The sequence below is a fragment of the Podarcis filfolensis genome, assembly GCF_964270895.1.
Source record: "Podarcis filfolensis genome assembly, chromosome: 8".
Taxonomy (NCBI): Eukaryota; Metazoa; Chordata; class Lepidosauria; order Squamata; family Lacertidae; genus Podarcis; species Podarcis filfolensis.
The window spans coordinates 59665175-59680194 of record NC_139611.1 but is presented as its reverse complement, the minus strand read 5'-3'; the positions used below and the strand labels follow the sequence as shown (position 1 = coordinate 59680194).

The 15020-nt window shown below is 43.7% G+C and overlaps 1 protein-coding gene across 12 annotated transcripts in view; it reads left to right on the top strand.

The window, feature by feature from the left end:
• Positions 1-15020, top strand: part of CSMD2 (CUB and Sushi multiple domains 2) — a 486383-nt gene that overhangs the window by 403874 nt on the left and 67489 nt on the right. For all 12 annotated transcript variants that reach the window (XM_083625414.1, XM_083625410.1, XM_083625416.1 and 9 more), the window contains 7 exons: positions 2239-2335; positions 5123-5227; positions 6793-6911; positions 8266-8335; positions 10205-10321; positions 13105-13314; positions 14484-14672. In XM_083625414.1, the coding sequence (XP_083481540.1) occupies positions 2239-2335; positions 5123-5227; positions 6793-6911; positions 8266-8335; positions 10205-10321; positions 13105-13314; positions 14484-14672 (907 nt within the window). The remainder of the gene's footprint in view (positions 1-2238; positions 2336-5122; positions 5228-6792; positions 6912-8265; positions 8336-10204; positions 10322-13104; positions 13315-14483; positions 14673-15020) is intronic.

Below are 15020 nucleotides of genomic sequence, written 5' to 3'. Positions count from 1 at the left end.
AGCAGATCAGTCGTGACAGATACGCTCTCCTAAAAGACAGCTCGATCACTGCTGCTGATCCTCCTCTGCCATGTGCAACCAAAGGGGAATGTTGAATGTGTTCTTGGAAACAGTTCACAGAGTGCAGTGGTGAGGCCTAGCAGTCCTGGCCAGCCAGTCTTCTGTGTGACCTGAGTGTGGACTCTTGAATATGCTCAACTATCCGTTTCTTCTGTGCAGGGTTCCTTCAGCTGCCCAGCTGAAGTGCTCCACAGAGGTAGCAAGTACAAAAGCTGCCACAATCATCAAACCCTCTTATAGCAAAGTCAAATCGCTTTAGAAGCTAAATTGGGCCACCCCAGAATGTAGCTGTTGCTTCTGCATATTTGGGGGTGCCCTAGATAGGAAGAAGTACAGAAGTTTGAAAGCTGGAAGGGAAAGGATTTGTTCCTTTTGAAACAACTTGCTTGATAGCTTGTGAGCTTACGAGATGTTTATGGCAGCTGAGCCTATAGAGATATCGGACGGGGGGAATAGTCTGCAGAAGCTAGAATCCAGCTCGACTTCATGAGCCTTGTCAGGCTGAGAGCAACTGAGACCCAGAATGTTTTGAGTTTCACTCACCCAGAGAATAGGCAGGTAAGAGGCGACATGACAGAAGTTTATAAAATTATGCATGGCATGGGGAAAGTGGGTAGAGAAAAGTCTCTTCCTCTTTCATAACACTAGAACCCATGGACTACCAAAGAAGCCGAATGTTCAGAACAGATAAAAGAAAGTTCTTCTTGGCATAGCACATAGTTAAACTATGGATTCCATTCCCACAGGAGGCAGTGAGGGCCACCAACTCTCCCTTCCCATATACCAGTAAAATGTTCAGGTTTAGGGCTGGCAGACTTCCAGTGCCATCAAATGCAGAGGGCTGTTCTGTGCTTTGAATGGGTGCTGGTTTGGAGACTCACAGAACGTGCAGCCATTGTCTAGGATGAGGCCCAGCTCCATCGGTGCCCATCCCTTTAGACAGCTGTTAACCCCTATTTTGTACCGCAGGTATAGGTTAAGTGGTGACAAAACAAGAGGAGGCATTGGAGATGAAAGCGTTCTTGATAGCACAACAGAGGCAGTGTCAGGCCAGTGAGGATTTTATGTAATCATCCTGCTCACTAGCACTTCTGGTATGAATTATTCATCCCAAAGGCAGCTCTTCCCTGGGTGAATTAATTTAGATCCCTGGCAGAAAATACAGGCTGATCCTTCGTGAAATCCTGCACACGAGCGTCAAATTAGAAGCTTACAATGTTCGTGGCCTTCCAGTGTGGGGAGGGGAGCTTTGGGGGTCAGACGGGATGGTGAGAGGGAAACCCCCCAAGTCTTGTTTCTGTAATGCATGAAATAATTATTAGGGGGATAATTATGCAGATGCTGATTTGGCTGGAGCAATTGGTAAAGACTCGGAGGAGGTCATTAGCATTTCAGTGAGATGGATTCTAAAGGTTTTCTTGTTTTTGCTTCTGCTTTAAAGTCCCTGCAAAGTTGTTATTCAGGGTAAGCAAGCTAGAATGTCAGAGATAATGTGACACACACCTTTTCACTCTGTGGCATCTGGCAGAAGAGGAGGAATTTTGCACAGCTGTAGCATGGATCAAGCACTTCCTAGAGAATGTCCAGGAAAGGCTGAGAGAGACCAAGTTGGGGCTGGTGTATCATCAGAATCAAGTGGTGAAAATTAACCTGGACTTGTACCACTCGAGGCTCCTAGGGGAGCATGTCTAGTATCCTGTTCTCACAGTAGCCAGCCAGATGCATACAGGAAGCATGCAAGTGTTTCAGGGAACCCTGAGTACCTTGGGCATTTAACAGGGTTTCCTCAAACAGAACATCACTAATGGCAAGCAAGCTTCCCTGGAAAAGAACACCACTGGCAACTGCAGGGGCCTGTTTAAGATCATGCTGCCAGCTTTGGTCTGGCTACGGGGGAGACCAATTGACCACATGCTAATCAAGTCTGTGCCCTAGAACGTACACTTGCTAGTCAAGGCTGTGCTCGACAACAAAGCTTTTCAATGCACTTCAGAGTGCCCATCAGGATCCTGACAGATAGTTCAACATGGAAAGGATTCTCTGTAGGCAGAAAAGTATGCCAATGGCTACCTCAAATGTTTTCTTTCTTTTTACAAAATTAAATTTGGTTTACTAATTAAAAGGCAATCCATATCATAATCTTTCAGTTCTTTTCTTTTCTCCCTCCCCTCTCCCCAGATTCAAGTGATCAGTTTTGTGACAGAACAGAACTGGGATTCCCTAGAAGTCTTTGACGGTGGAGATAACACAGCCACCATGCTGGGCAGCTTCTCAGGTGAGTTCTGAAGCGGACACAGAATGGGCCACAGCAGCCTTCACTAACCTGGTGCCTTCCAAATGTTTTGGACTACAACTCCCAGCAGCCCCAGCCAGCTTGACTGCAGTCCAGAACATCTAGAAAGCATCAGGTTGGCCTTTGCAGCGCCAGTGTCCACCATTCACCAGGCTTGCCACCTCCAAAGTAATGAAAGAACACCCAAGACAGACAGAGGACAGAAAGATTCCGCTTTCCCTCCATTGCAACTTCTCCTCTAGCTGGGCTTTGAGACTTGCTTCCACGGTCAAGCACAGAAAAGCCTTTTCTTTGGTGGCTCCCTGCTTGTGGAATTCTGTACTTAGGGAAGCATGCTTTTTGTAAACATCACCCTTTTTTTAAGGCTGCTAGTCCTTCATTGGGAGGGCAACTAGTTACACCTGTTAACTCTTTTTGTGTTCATGCTTTTAAGTGGGGTGTGGCTAGGATTGTGTTCCTTTTCTATGTATATATAAATATATATATTTGGGTGAGCAGTTTAGGTCTAATTTTACTGCTGCTTTTGTATGTTTCTTGTTTTCACTATTTATTGAACCCTTTGATTCAATTGAGACAATTTATGTTAAAAAAGGATGAACAAATATAATCTATTAATTAATGACAATAGTACAAGGCAGCACTTGCACAGACAAGGCGGAGAACAGGTTGAACATTCTTACCCCCATGCACAGTCTCCCCACCGCCACATACACAAACAAATTCCTCCCTCCCATGTTTTGCATGTTAGAAGCAAGCACAAACTTGGAAATACTACATTTCACTCCAAATATTGAATTCCAGTCCAACTTTATGGCTGCTTGAGAAGGGAAGCCTTTTTGTCATTATTCTGGCCAACACAAACTAGCTGGCACCCTGTGGTCTGGTTTAGGCTTGGAGCACTGCCAACATTTCCAAATTTAATACCCCTTATTTTGAAGGGGTCGGTTTTGCTAATATTTGGGCCTCTTCCCCATCTTGTTCCCTATCTGACTTCTGTGAATGACGTTACTTGTGTGAAGGACAGTGTCATGTTCACTTGAGAGTAGGGTCACACTTTTTGCCCTACTTCCAACATCACATCTGCCACCTTCAACAATGGTGTGTTGTTTGTACCGGTTGTGTGAACTCTTGCTTGCACATAAAGGCACTACATGATCAGGACACCTGTACAGCTGGGTGTCCCAGTTGTGTGGGGCAATTGCACATGATCAAGAGTTTGTGCCTTGAAGTTGTTTTGTAGGCATCCATGTGCAGTACATGGTTCTTGGAGGAAGCAGATGTGATGTTGGATGTAGGGCTTAAAGCATTGTGTTGTCCTATATGTCAGTAATGCATGAATGGTGCTTATATGGAGTAAGAAACTGACTGGGCAGTGGATTTTTTCAAAACAGGAAAGTTCATCAAAGAAGCAAAGCTGAGAGTGAATCTGTTTGCATTCCTAAACCACAGTTGGAGTCTCTTGCCAAAGCTTTCTGAGCCATTTTCCCACAGAGTTCCATCCATTCCCCTCCAGAGCTGCCTTTATTCCTTTCATTTCAGGACCCCAAGCTGTTATTCAGCCAGCAAAGAGGGGAGAACAGTGCCATGAGGGGTCCTCTGTGACTCCCCCCCCCCTGTAACTTCTCATCTCCAAATCCTTTTCTATATCTGTTAGTCCAACCGGATAATGCTTTCTGTGATGAGAAATGTGTCTCTGCGCTTTGAAAACTACATTTCTGAGTATCCCTCTGCTGGCCTCTGTGGAGCTTGATCAAAAATGAACCATGCTGCCAAAGTTAAAGGCTGCCTTCTCAGACACACAGATGCAATCTCTGATGTGTTCTCAGATAAGATTCAGGCTTTGCCCTGCAGTTCTCCAAGACCAATGGGATAGAAGGGGGTGTGCAGAGCAGCCCCCTAAGTCTAATTCATTCTTCATCCTTTTAATACAGATCTGTTATGGGGACATCTGCTGGTTGTGTGAAATGATTGTTTTACTGGCTCAGTAATGAGCTGTTGAAGGCGCTAACCTTCAGGATGCTCACACCTTTATAATTGTGTGTGCACATTAGGGATGTTGGAGAAATTTGGTTCAGTTCACTTTTTAAGGTGAGCCTACCTAATTTGCACTTCCCAAAACAAAACACAAACTGTAATGTAGCTAGCCATCAAAATTTGCACTTCTCTGAATTTTGCAATGCAGTTCTCCAACTGACCGACCAACCAAAACATGATACAAAAAGGTGTGTGTGTGTGTGTGGTACACACCCCCACACACTGTATATGGAAAGTGTGGCTAGAAATGCATATATTAGTGAAAACAAAATACAATATGCCTTATATTCGGGGAACTTGCTTGCAAAACTGTATTGGGCAAAATTGCAAGTCTTTTAAGAGAATGTGCACTAAAATGCTACTGGTGTAAGGACCATAAAAAGAGAATTGAAAATTGGTGCAGAATTGTAGCAAACTGAAGCTAAGATTGGAAATAATGAGAAACTGAGAGAAACCAAAATTGACAGATTTGTCTGTTCCTAATGCACAAAAGACCTGGAGACCGCTCTACAGCCTGCCTGCCTGCCTCCTGTGCTAAATGGGACCCCACCACCACTGCCAAATCCCCTCTTCTAGTCTTACTTTCCAGGGTTTAGGGGTGGCTGCAAGAGGGTGGAGGGAGGACACCTCCCCAGATATGGTGAGTGGCTCTGGAAATAGTCCGGATCCTCTCCAATATTTCTGAAGCACCCTGGTAATGTCTCTGCCTCTTGTGTGCATGTGTTTCTCCCCTAGGAACCACAGTCCCTGCACTGCTGAACAGCACCTCCAACCAACTCTATTTGCATTTCTACTCCGACATCAGTGTCTCTGCTGCAGGATTTCACCTTGAGTACAAAAGTAAGGATTCTTCTTGATGGTGCTGTTCCAAGATGTCCAGGTTGTAGCTTCTGTTGTGAGAGCAATTACTCTGAGGGTTGTCACAGTGCTCATGCAAACTTTGTCACAGTGATCATGCAAATACAGGATCGAGAAAGGGTATATGATGTGGAATTTAATATAATTTGAAACTTCAGTGTATAAAAATTAAAATAAAGCCAAGCTTCCAGATCTCATGACTGAAGAAAGGGGCTGGGGGATATGCAGGTGGTGACTGGGGAATGCTCAGAAACCAGAGAAGAGCATTGGGTGGAAACTAGAATGGCCATTGCATAAGAGTAGTCTATTTCTAATTTTTCTGAATTAAAATTGGGGGCATTCTTCTTTGATTCCTGCGATGGTTTATTTCTGAGGTGCTCCAAGCAGGAATGAGAGATGGAGCTTGTTAGCTGGAGATGGCAGGGAATGCGTTTTATGCACATGAAACATATTTCTTTATGTGTTTTAAGGCATGCATAAACCACCCTTGATCCAAAAGAAGAAGCAAGAAAATGGATTTCAAAGTGGTCGACAGGAAAATTTCAAGATTCCAAAAATGTAACACAAACCGGCAACACAATGCAGCTAACAAGTGGTGCACAAATCACCTGGTGCAGACAGCACAACTCCATAAGGCTTTAAAGCTCTTGCCAGTTCCCTGGCTGATGCACCATTGATCACAAAGGCGTTAAGTCCTGCAACTCAGCTGCTACCTTCACAGCCAAACGTCTGGCTGAGAACAGCAGAGCAGCTGGACTGGGCTGCTGCGCCCGTCATAGTGGCTGAAAAGTAAAGTGCCAGTGCCAACCGCTGGAGGGAGTCCCATGGGAGAGGTCACTTTCAGAAACGAGAGCAGCGTTCTGTAACTTTTCATTCACCAAACAGAGATCAACAGCAGACATGATGCACACAGTTCCATACGGAATGTGTACAGGCTTAGTACATCTGGTGGTGCTTTAGAATTGGAGGCCCACTTTAATTTAACCTGGTGGGGGAATTCTTCTTAGGGCCAAACTGGACAAAACGCTATCACGTCAATGCAGTTAGTGTGTCTAGTTTGTAAAATGTAATAGGTGCTGCAGGGTCCTTCTTGAAACTAACCCACAGGCATCTGGTTGGCTGCTGTGAGAAGAGGATCCTGAACTAGATGGGCCGCTGGCCTGATCCAGCTGCCAGTTCTTAGGTTCTTAGGAGAAGCACCACTCTAGACTTAGCTGATTAATCAGTTGGGTGCCAGTAGGGATGGAGGAGCAACTTGTGCATTTAATGCAGACCTATCAAATGTGCACTTCTCAGACCAATGCATGAAGCAAAGAACAGTTTCTTCAGTGGCAGCTAGGTCTCTGTTGTTGGGTTGGTGTGATTTGAGGGAAATGGCCTCATGGGCCAAATTGAGACTCATGCTGGGACTGATAAGGCCAGAGGTTCTCCTCCCAGCCCCAATCTATATCCTGATTTGTACACTTCTGGCAGAATTCGTGCACACCCACACCCACACACCCACACACACCAGCTACCCCCATTCACCTCTTCTTGCTTTCTTGCAGCTGTAGGTCTCTCCAGCTGCCCAGAACCCACTGTCCCCAGCAGTGGTCTGAAGATCGGGGAGAGATACTTGGTGAATGATGTTGTCTCCTTTCAGTGTGAGCCAGGCTACGCACTCCAGGTACTGAGTGTTATTGAGTCTGTGAAGTGTTTCACTTTGCAGTGAAAACTGTGGAAATGTGAGCTGCCCATGTGTGAGTTGATAGAGCTGATTGAAAGAGATACACAGGGATCTGTGATGTGACAGATTCAGAGGGAAACAGGATGGTTGAGGCATCTGAGCATTGCAAATTCTTATATGAAGTGACCTCAGCTTTGGTTTGAATGTTATAAAGCATGAGTGTCCTGAGCTGTAGTAATCAGCTTGATTAAATAAATATTCCAATCTAATGTTCCATTAGATGCTCTGATGTACCTCTTGAGATTAAGACAATATATTTCACTCAAATATTATATACTATAACTATGGGCAGAGTTTTATATGCCAGATAAAATGGGTGGATTTGATGTATTTGGGCAAATCTGGAAAAAGCCGAATATAATGAACTATAATGAAATTAGCAGTGTTCCATAAAGACCGTGAAATACATGGTGAGTCAATGAATAGATGGGTTTAAGTAACACAATACTTTAAGAAGGATTGGGCAGGTCTCAGAAAGGGTGATGAAGTTCTAGGCCTAATAGACAAAACAAAAACTGACAAAATCCTGGGGCCGGATGGCATCCACCTGAGAGTTCTCAAACAACTCAAATGTGAAATTGCTGATCTACTAGTAAACATATGTAACTTGTTCCTCAGATCAGCTTCCATACCTGAGAACTGACTTCTTCATTCAGTGCATAGTTAAACTGTGGAATTCATGCCTACAGGTAGCAGTGACGGCCACCAACTTAGATGGCTTTAAAAGATGATTAGACCAATTCATGGATGGCAAGGTTATCAGTGGCTACTAGCCACAATGGTTATGTTCCACCTCCACTAACAGAGGCAACATGCTCAGGTCCTGTTTGCACTCGGTTCCTGTTTGAGGGCTTCCCACAGGCATCTGGCTGGCTGTTGTGAGAATGGGATGCTGGACTAGATGAGCCAGCAGGCTCTTCTTACATTCTTATGTGATAGATTATATGACACAGATTAGGAAATTGCAGATTAATCTGACAACAAAATTTTATTTTTGAGAAAGAAATCGATCTAGATTATTTAACCACCCTTTTAGCTGTTTAATGCATTTATGTTTATATACTGTTTTGGTCTTTAATGTGGTTTTGTACAATTTATAAATATGTGATTTTTTTAAAAAAAAAACCCATGTAAATTAACTTACTTTAGGATTTAAGTCTGTGTATATATCTTTTTTTGTTTCAGTGGTGCAAAATATAAACTTGCTTTGGTACTCTCACTTTTCATTAGGACATTTTTTTCAGTTCTTCCTCTATCCTACCATCTCATAGTCTGTTTTCCTTCCTTGATTCAGGGACATTCTCACATTTCCTGCATGCCAGGGACTGTCCGACGCTGGAACTACCCTCCTCCACTTTGCATCGGTAGGAAAACTCCACCATGAAATTTATTTTAAGACCGTGACATCCTAGAGGGACACCCTTGTAGCCTCCTCACTATTTACTATTTGTTTTATTTCATTTAAAGGGAGCTTGGTGATGTCCTGGCTGCTTAAGGAATCCCTTGGGGGGAACCTGAACTGATAAGCTGTTCTGTTTGTTGCTTCTGTTATAGTGTTGGGGGACCTCTGGCCCTTTGGTCCAATTAGGCTCACCAGGCCTCCCTGTTTTGGCCAAGCCACACACACTGCTCTATGCCTGACATCATATATCACAGGTCTGGGCTGAAATATAGTTTGCAGGCACCACCAATCAGCTGGCAGACACTTGCAAAGCCATTTCTACAGCACTTCGCAGGCTGAATGCAGGATTTCCTCCCAATGTAAATAGCAGCTTCAGAGGAATGGTTTTCTCAGGACCACTGGGGGGAATAAAGGGTTATAAGCTCTTTCCTCCATTCAACCTTCCCTTTCAGCACAGCTGCACTGGGGTGCAGAAGGAGCAGAGTTTTAACCCAAAAGCCTGATAAGTAGGTTCCCATTTGCAAAACCACAATGTAAGAAGGTCCGATGGTCTGCAAACCAATATTGCAAACTAGAATATTGGTCTGCAATGTAATTGAGTTAGGCAATTCGGCTGTATAACAGCTGAAATCAGAAGCCCATTTTCCCAGGAGAGTTTGTCTTTCATTGCTCCTTTTGAAAATCAGGATGCTTAATTTGGTGCATAAATATGCATTTGAATCTCAATCTGTTAGCTGCAGATCCCGAATGAGAAATTGCATTTGACAGCTACACACACAAAGGCGCACACCATTTCATAGCAGAGAAACTAGATTGGAGATTTTTCAAATATTTTTTATGCCACACTTAGAAAGGCAGAAGCGATCAAGCTTTGGTGAAATGTTCATGAGTCCCTACAAGCTCGACTGGCTGTTTCTTCTTCTTCTTCTTTAATCCAGATGTTATCCTTTTTTAATAATTGAGGAGGAGTTCCATTTAAGTAGACATCAAGAGGGTGGGGAGTTAGAGACTAGCAAAGTCAGCAGAAAAAAAATACATATAATGAGCCATTAAATGGAGGGAAATCTGTGTTGTCAGTGTCAGCATAGATTAAAAGCACAGGCCTCCATGTTCTATTTTAGACTGTGCAAGGGGGGGACCCAAGAGGATTTGCAGAGACTTTCATAGGTGAATGAATATAGAGGAATTAGGAACAGAGAGAGCCCTGAATTTAGGTTTGGGAGATGAAAACTGGACTCTGCGGTTCAGGTGAGAAGGGTTATGGTGGTGGAGCTAAATCTCCCAAAATTACCCACCTCCCAAAAATCAGTAGTGAAATTGGGAGGGTAGGGGCATTATGCCATATATTCTTTCAGGGGTCTGGTTTTTACAGTAGTCTGAAGTAAGGTGTGGAAGAAAATAATTTGAAATGGAGATGTTGGGGATTGATCCTGAGACATTCTTCACACAAAGCACGTGTTCCACTGCTGAGCTGTGATCCCTTTGCCTGTTTCCTCAGGATAAAGGGCAAACAATATTGTAATAGGTTTATTTTTAACTGGCAGCCTTCAGCCTGGTGTTGCTGGGGATTCCAAAAAACTAAATGGCGTAGTTTTGGAATTGGTGGTTAAAATCAGTGCTGTTTTAAAAGGTTCAGTCTGCCATCTTGATTCCAAATGGCATCCAGTTGTACCCCAAAATATACAAAAACCTGCTCCTTGATCGCAGGAACCATCATGCAAAATTATGATACAATGTCTTAAGATGTGTCCAAGGGTTTTGCAAACAGATAAACAGCTTTCCAAAATGCAGATATTTGTTCCTGGCCACCTTCTTCTTGCTTATCTAACAGCTCAGTGTGGGGGGACCATGGAAGAGATGGAAGGTGTAATTCTGAGTCCCGGCTTCCCAGGAAACTATCCTAGCAATAGCGACTGTACGTGGAGGATATCCCTTCCGGTGGGGTTTGGTAAGAGAGTGCCCTGTGCTGTTCGCATCTCATTAAAAGCCTAATGAATAAACCTATTTGCACTTACTGTTGTTAGGCTGACCTCAGGTTGCTCAAGTTTAGGTCTTGTCTACACAGGGCTTATCCAAGCTGACCTTTTCCACCACTCTATCCAGGCACAGGTCCTTGCTTAAAAGCGCCATGACTTTTGGGGGGGGTTGGGGGGGTTGCAGGGGGGGAATGTTTCCCCAGAACTTTCCCTATGAAAATCTGCTCTTTAGCACTCAATCAGAGCAAATGTCTATGGGTTTTAATGTGGAAAACTCTGGAGCAAAAAACAACAACGGGGGGTGCTCAGACATGGAGCTTTCAAACACAGGCCATTCCTGGAAAAAGCAGAAGAAAGTAAGTGGAGATAAGCCATAGTCTGAAGTTGTAGAATGGGTTGTACCACTTAAGAGAGCAATTTGGGGGTGCCATTTTTAAATGCTTATCCCTTTATATAAAAACCCTGTGCAAGCAACTGCTGTGCAATTAAAAAATTAATAAATTAAATAATAGAAGAAAATAATAATAGTATGGAGAAATCATTCTAACCATTCTAACCCAGCCTGCCCTATCTGAATCTATTAAATTTCTTATGCAGGGAAGCATCCAGAAATGGCATTCTCCACCTATAGTTTGACATGGTGCAGTCCATTATATCACCTCAAGACTCCTCTACCTTCTTTCTTCTGCATTATGTAGAACTTGATGGCTTAAACCCAACTTTTGCCAGACTGGTTTCCCCCAGATGTTTTGGACTACAGCTCCCATCAGTCTCAGCCAGTACTGTGCTGAGTCTAAAACATATGGGGAAACCAGGTTGATGAAGGCTGCTTTAACCCCCCCCCCCCACACACACACCTCTCATTCTTAGAAACTGTCCTCCCTTCCTTGAGGGTTTCTTTTAAAAATGTAGTGGCTGTTACGTGCTATACTTTACATGTCACGATCTCTGAAGCCAGAGAAAATCAAATCCGCTCTAAGGGCAGGGCATGCCTTTGTCCCATATAAATCAACTTTTTAGAAACAAAACAAAAAAACTCAGGATCAGTTAGCCAAATTGGACTAGACTTAACCATTGTTTTATGAATGCTGTATGTTTGTTTATGTGTCTGTTTACTTATTTATTTTATTCTTCGGATTTTGTGCCTATCATTTACCATAAGGTCCCAGGACAGGTTGCAAGGAAACCATGGTACAATTTAAAATCAAATCTCAGTTGTCAAAAGGCCAGGATAAAGAGGTGTGCATGTGCATTAGGAGTGGGTAGGTGACAAATTGTGGTAAAAATAAGAACATTTTTATTTGGATGCAAAAGTTTCTTATAATTAGCTATCTACAACATGAGCGCCAAAGGGGATTGTGCATCCCTGGACCCAACCCCAAATGCTGAGGAAACTCCAGTAATCTTTATTCAAAGGATGCAACAGATAGGAAGCAGGAAAAGAATATGGAAGTTCAAAGTAAGAGTCTAGTGCAGTGTTGGCCAAACTTGGGTCTCCAGCTGTTTTGGGACTACAATCCCCATTATCCCTGACCATAGGTCCTGTTAGCTAGGGATGATGGGAGTTGTAGTCCAAAAACAGCTGGAGGGCCAAGTTTGGCCAACACTGGTCTAGTGGCTTCCCTCAATGACAGACTGCCCAGACTTGAGGGAGAGCAATCATCAGAGAGGCAGCCCCTCCAGAAACATCTGGTTCCCAGGATCCAAGATGATAATGTTCTCTGACAGTGCTTCCCCTTTCACTCTTTTAACCATAAACCTTTTGGACTTCTGCCTATATTTTTAACTGTGCTTCCATTACGCTCATCACATTTGCAAATGACACCAAACTGGGAGGGGTAGCTTATGCTGCAGAAGACAGAATCAGGATTCAAAATGACTTTAACAGATTGGAGAACTGGGCACAAGCTAACAAAAGTGAATTTCAATAGGGACAAATGTCAGGTTCTGCAGTTAAGCAGGAGGAAGCAGCTGCACAAATATAAGATGGGGGACACCTGGCTTGCCACTAGTACATGTTAAAAGGATCTAGGGGTTTTGGTGGACCACAAGCTTAACATGAGTCAACAGTGTGATGCAGCAGCAAAAAAAGGCTAATGCTATTCTAGGCTGCATTAACAGAAGTATAGTGTCTGGTTCAAGGGAAGTAATAGTACCACTCTATTCTGCCTTGGTCAGACCACACCTAGAATACTGTGTCCAGTTCTGGGCATCACAATTTAAGAAAGGATATTGACAAGTTGGAATGTGTGCAGAGGAGGGCAACCAATATGGTCAAGGGTCTGGAAACCAAACCTTATGAGGAACTGTTGAAGGGGCTGGGTATGTTTTGGGGATTACAGCCAAATTATATACAGTTTTGTCGAGCCCAGGGTTAGTTGAGGAATTTGATCTTTGCAAATCTTTCCAAAGTGAGCTGATCTAAACTGCACTTCCCATACTAACATGCAGATCTGGACATAGCTCTCTGTTGAATTTTTGTTACTTTTCTGAATGTCATGACACAGTCCTTATTTCAAAAAAGTACTGAAATACATTAAAAATGTGTATTGAGGGCTACTTGAAAACAAGTATTTAAATGTGAATTTTTATGCATATTTAAAAAATAACCATTGCAAATTAATGTGGAAATGATCTTAAAGTTGGGCACATGTGAACATGAGAGTGGCCTGCACTCCTAGTTGAGCCACAGTCCACTTTCTGGCGGGGACCCGGGAATATACCTCCTTTCTCCCTCTTTCCCCTTGTCATACAGGTGCCCACCTCCAATTTTTGAACTTTTCCACCGAGCCTAACCATGACTTCGTTGAAATCCGTAATGGGCCGTATGACACCAGCAACATCATCAGCCGTTTTAGCGGGAGTGACCTCCCAGGCTCCCTCCTTTCCACATCCCATGAAACCACCATGTATTTCCACAGCGACCATTCACAGAACAAGCCTGGCTTTAAGGTAGAATACCAAGGTAAGGAGGAGGGAGCCAATGAAGCTGTGGATGATGCAGCCAGATTGCCCTTGAGGCTCGTGGAAAGAGTGCTCAGAATGCGAGAGCCACTTCTCTAATTTTGAAGTCATATCTCGAGGCTTTAATCCAAGCAACTATAAAAGGGTTACACAGTAGCCTGGCTTAATCCTAATAGCCAGGGCCTGTTCACCCTGCCAACACAGACAAGTTAATTCACAATGTGTTTTCCTGGAGGGCTTCTGCACTCTGCCTGGGGTTTCAACCTGACCTGAATTTCTTAGATGCTTGGAGACCTCATAATTGTTGCATCAGAGGAATACTCTGTCCCAGTGGTCTTTTGTCCAGGCTTTTTCCTGCCGCTCTTATTCTGGTTCTAATTAGAAGCACAGAGAGCTTTGGTGTCTGTCTGCAAGTTTTTAGAATTATTGTTGCTCCTTTCTAAAGAGCCACCACCCCAAACAGAAGCACCCACGCACACCCCAAAGAGACTGCAAACTAATTTTTTGACACTGGCAGAGAAAACAGGGGAGTAGAGAGGAATTGGGAAAGATAATAAGGGGGAGATATATGTGAGCCTATGCAGTTATATGTCCTAAAGCACGGATTTGATTGGGAGTGAGACCAGGAGATTTATACCAAAAAGAAAAGGTGGGTCTTGAAAAGGGACTTAGGTTGCAGTCCAAACCTAAGATCTTCCAGGATGAGTGGAGTTTGTAATAAGTGGATCTTCCACTGAACCAGCTATTCAACCAGGGCTATGCCAACTGATGTCCCCCATCCAAGCTCACCAGAGATATGCTGATGTAAGTCCTCCATCCCAGCTCAGTTGAGGCAAGTCTCCAATAAAGGGCATTCCAGGGGAATGCCAGAGGTGGGATGGGACAGTGGGGTGAGGAAGGCATTCAGAGGGCACATGCTACAATGGATGACTTACTGTCTTCAGACACACTCAACTGTTCACTGCATTATTAGCAAGGTTTCTTCTAGTGATCTTAGTGAACTACAGAGCCATTGTAAGGGGAAGGTGGTCCTTCAGCATCCCTGACACCAGAGACCCTGCGAAATAGACTGTGTCCCAGAGTTGCTTGTGCCCTGGATGCCTCTTATGAAGCCATGCTAATAAATGCTTAACTTAAAATATGGCACCTCTTGTCTCATTTGATTTCCAGCTTATGAGCTACAGGAATGTCCTGACCCTGAGCCCTTTGCCAATGGCATTGTGAGAGGAGCCGGTTACAGTGTGGGCCAATCCATCTCCTTTGAGTGTCTCCCTGGCTATCAGCTCATTGGTCACCCGGTATTGACCTGCCAACATGGAACCAATAGAAACTGGGACCACCCATTGCCCAGGTGTGAAGGTATGGCTTTATTGAGTCACTTCCCAAAAAGGAAAACACTAAGTAGAATAATAGAAGCATAACCATACCACCACACCCACCACTCCCATCCCCTTCTTTCCCCTTCTTCTTCTTCTTCTTCTTCTTCTTCTTCTTCTTCTTCTTCTTCTTCTTCTTCTTCCTCTTCTTCTTCTTCTTCTTCTTCTTCTTCTTCTTCTTCTTCCTCCTCCTCCTCCTCCTCCTCCTCCTAATTGTTTAAACCAATTCATAAACCAAGAACCCATACATTGACCACTAATATTGAAACATATGTTGTAGGTAAACTTGGTATACTTATTTGTATAACATTATTCTTGTTTATAAAACCCA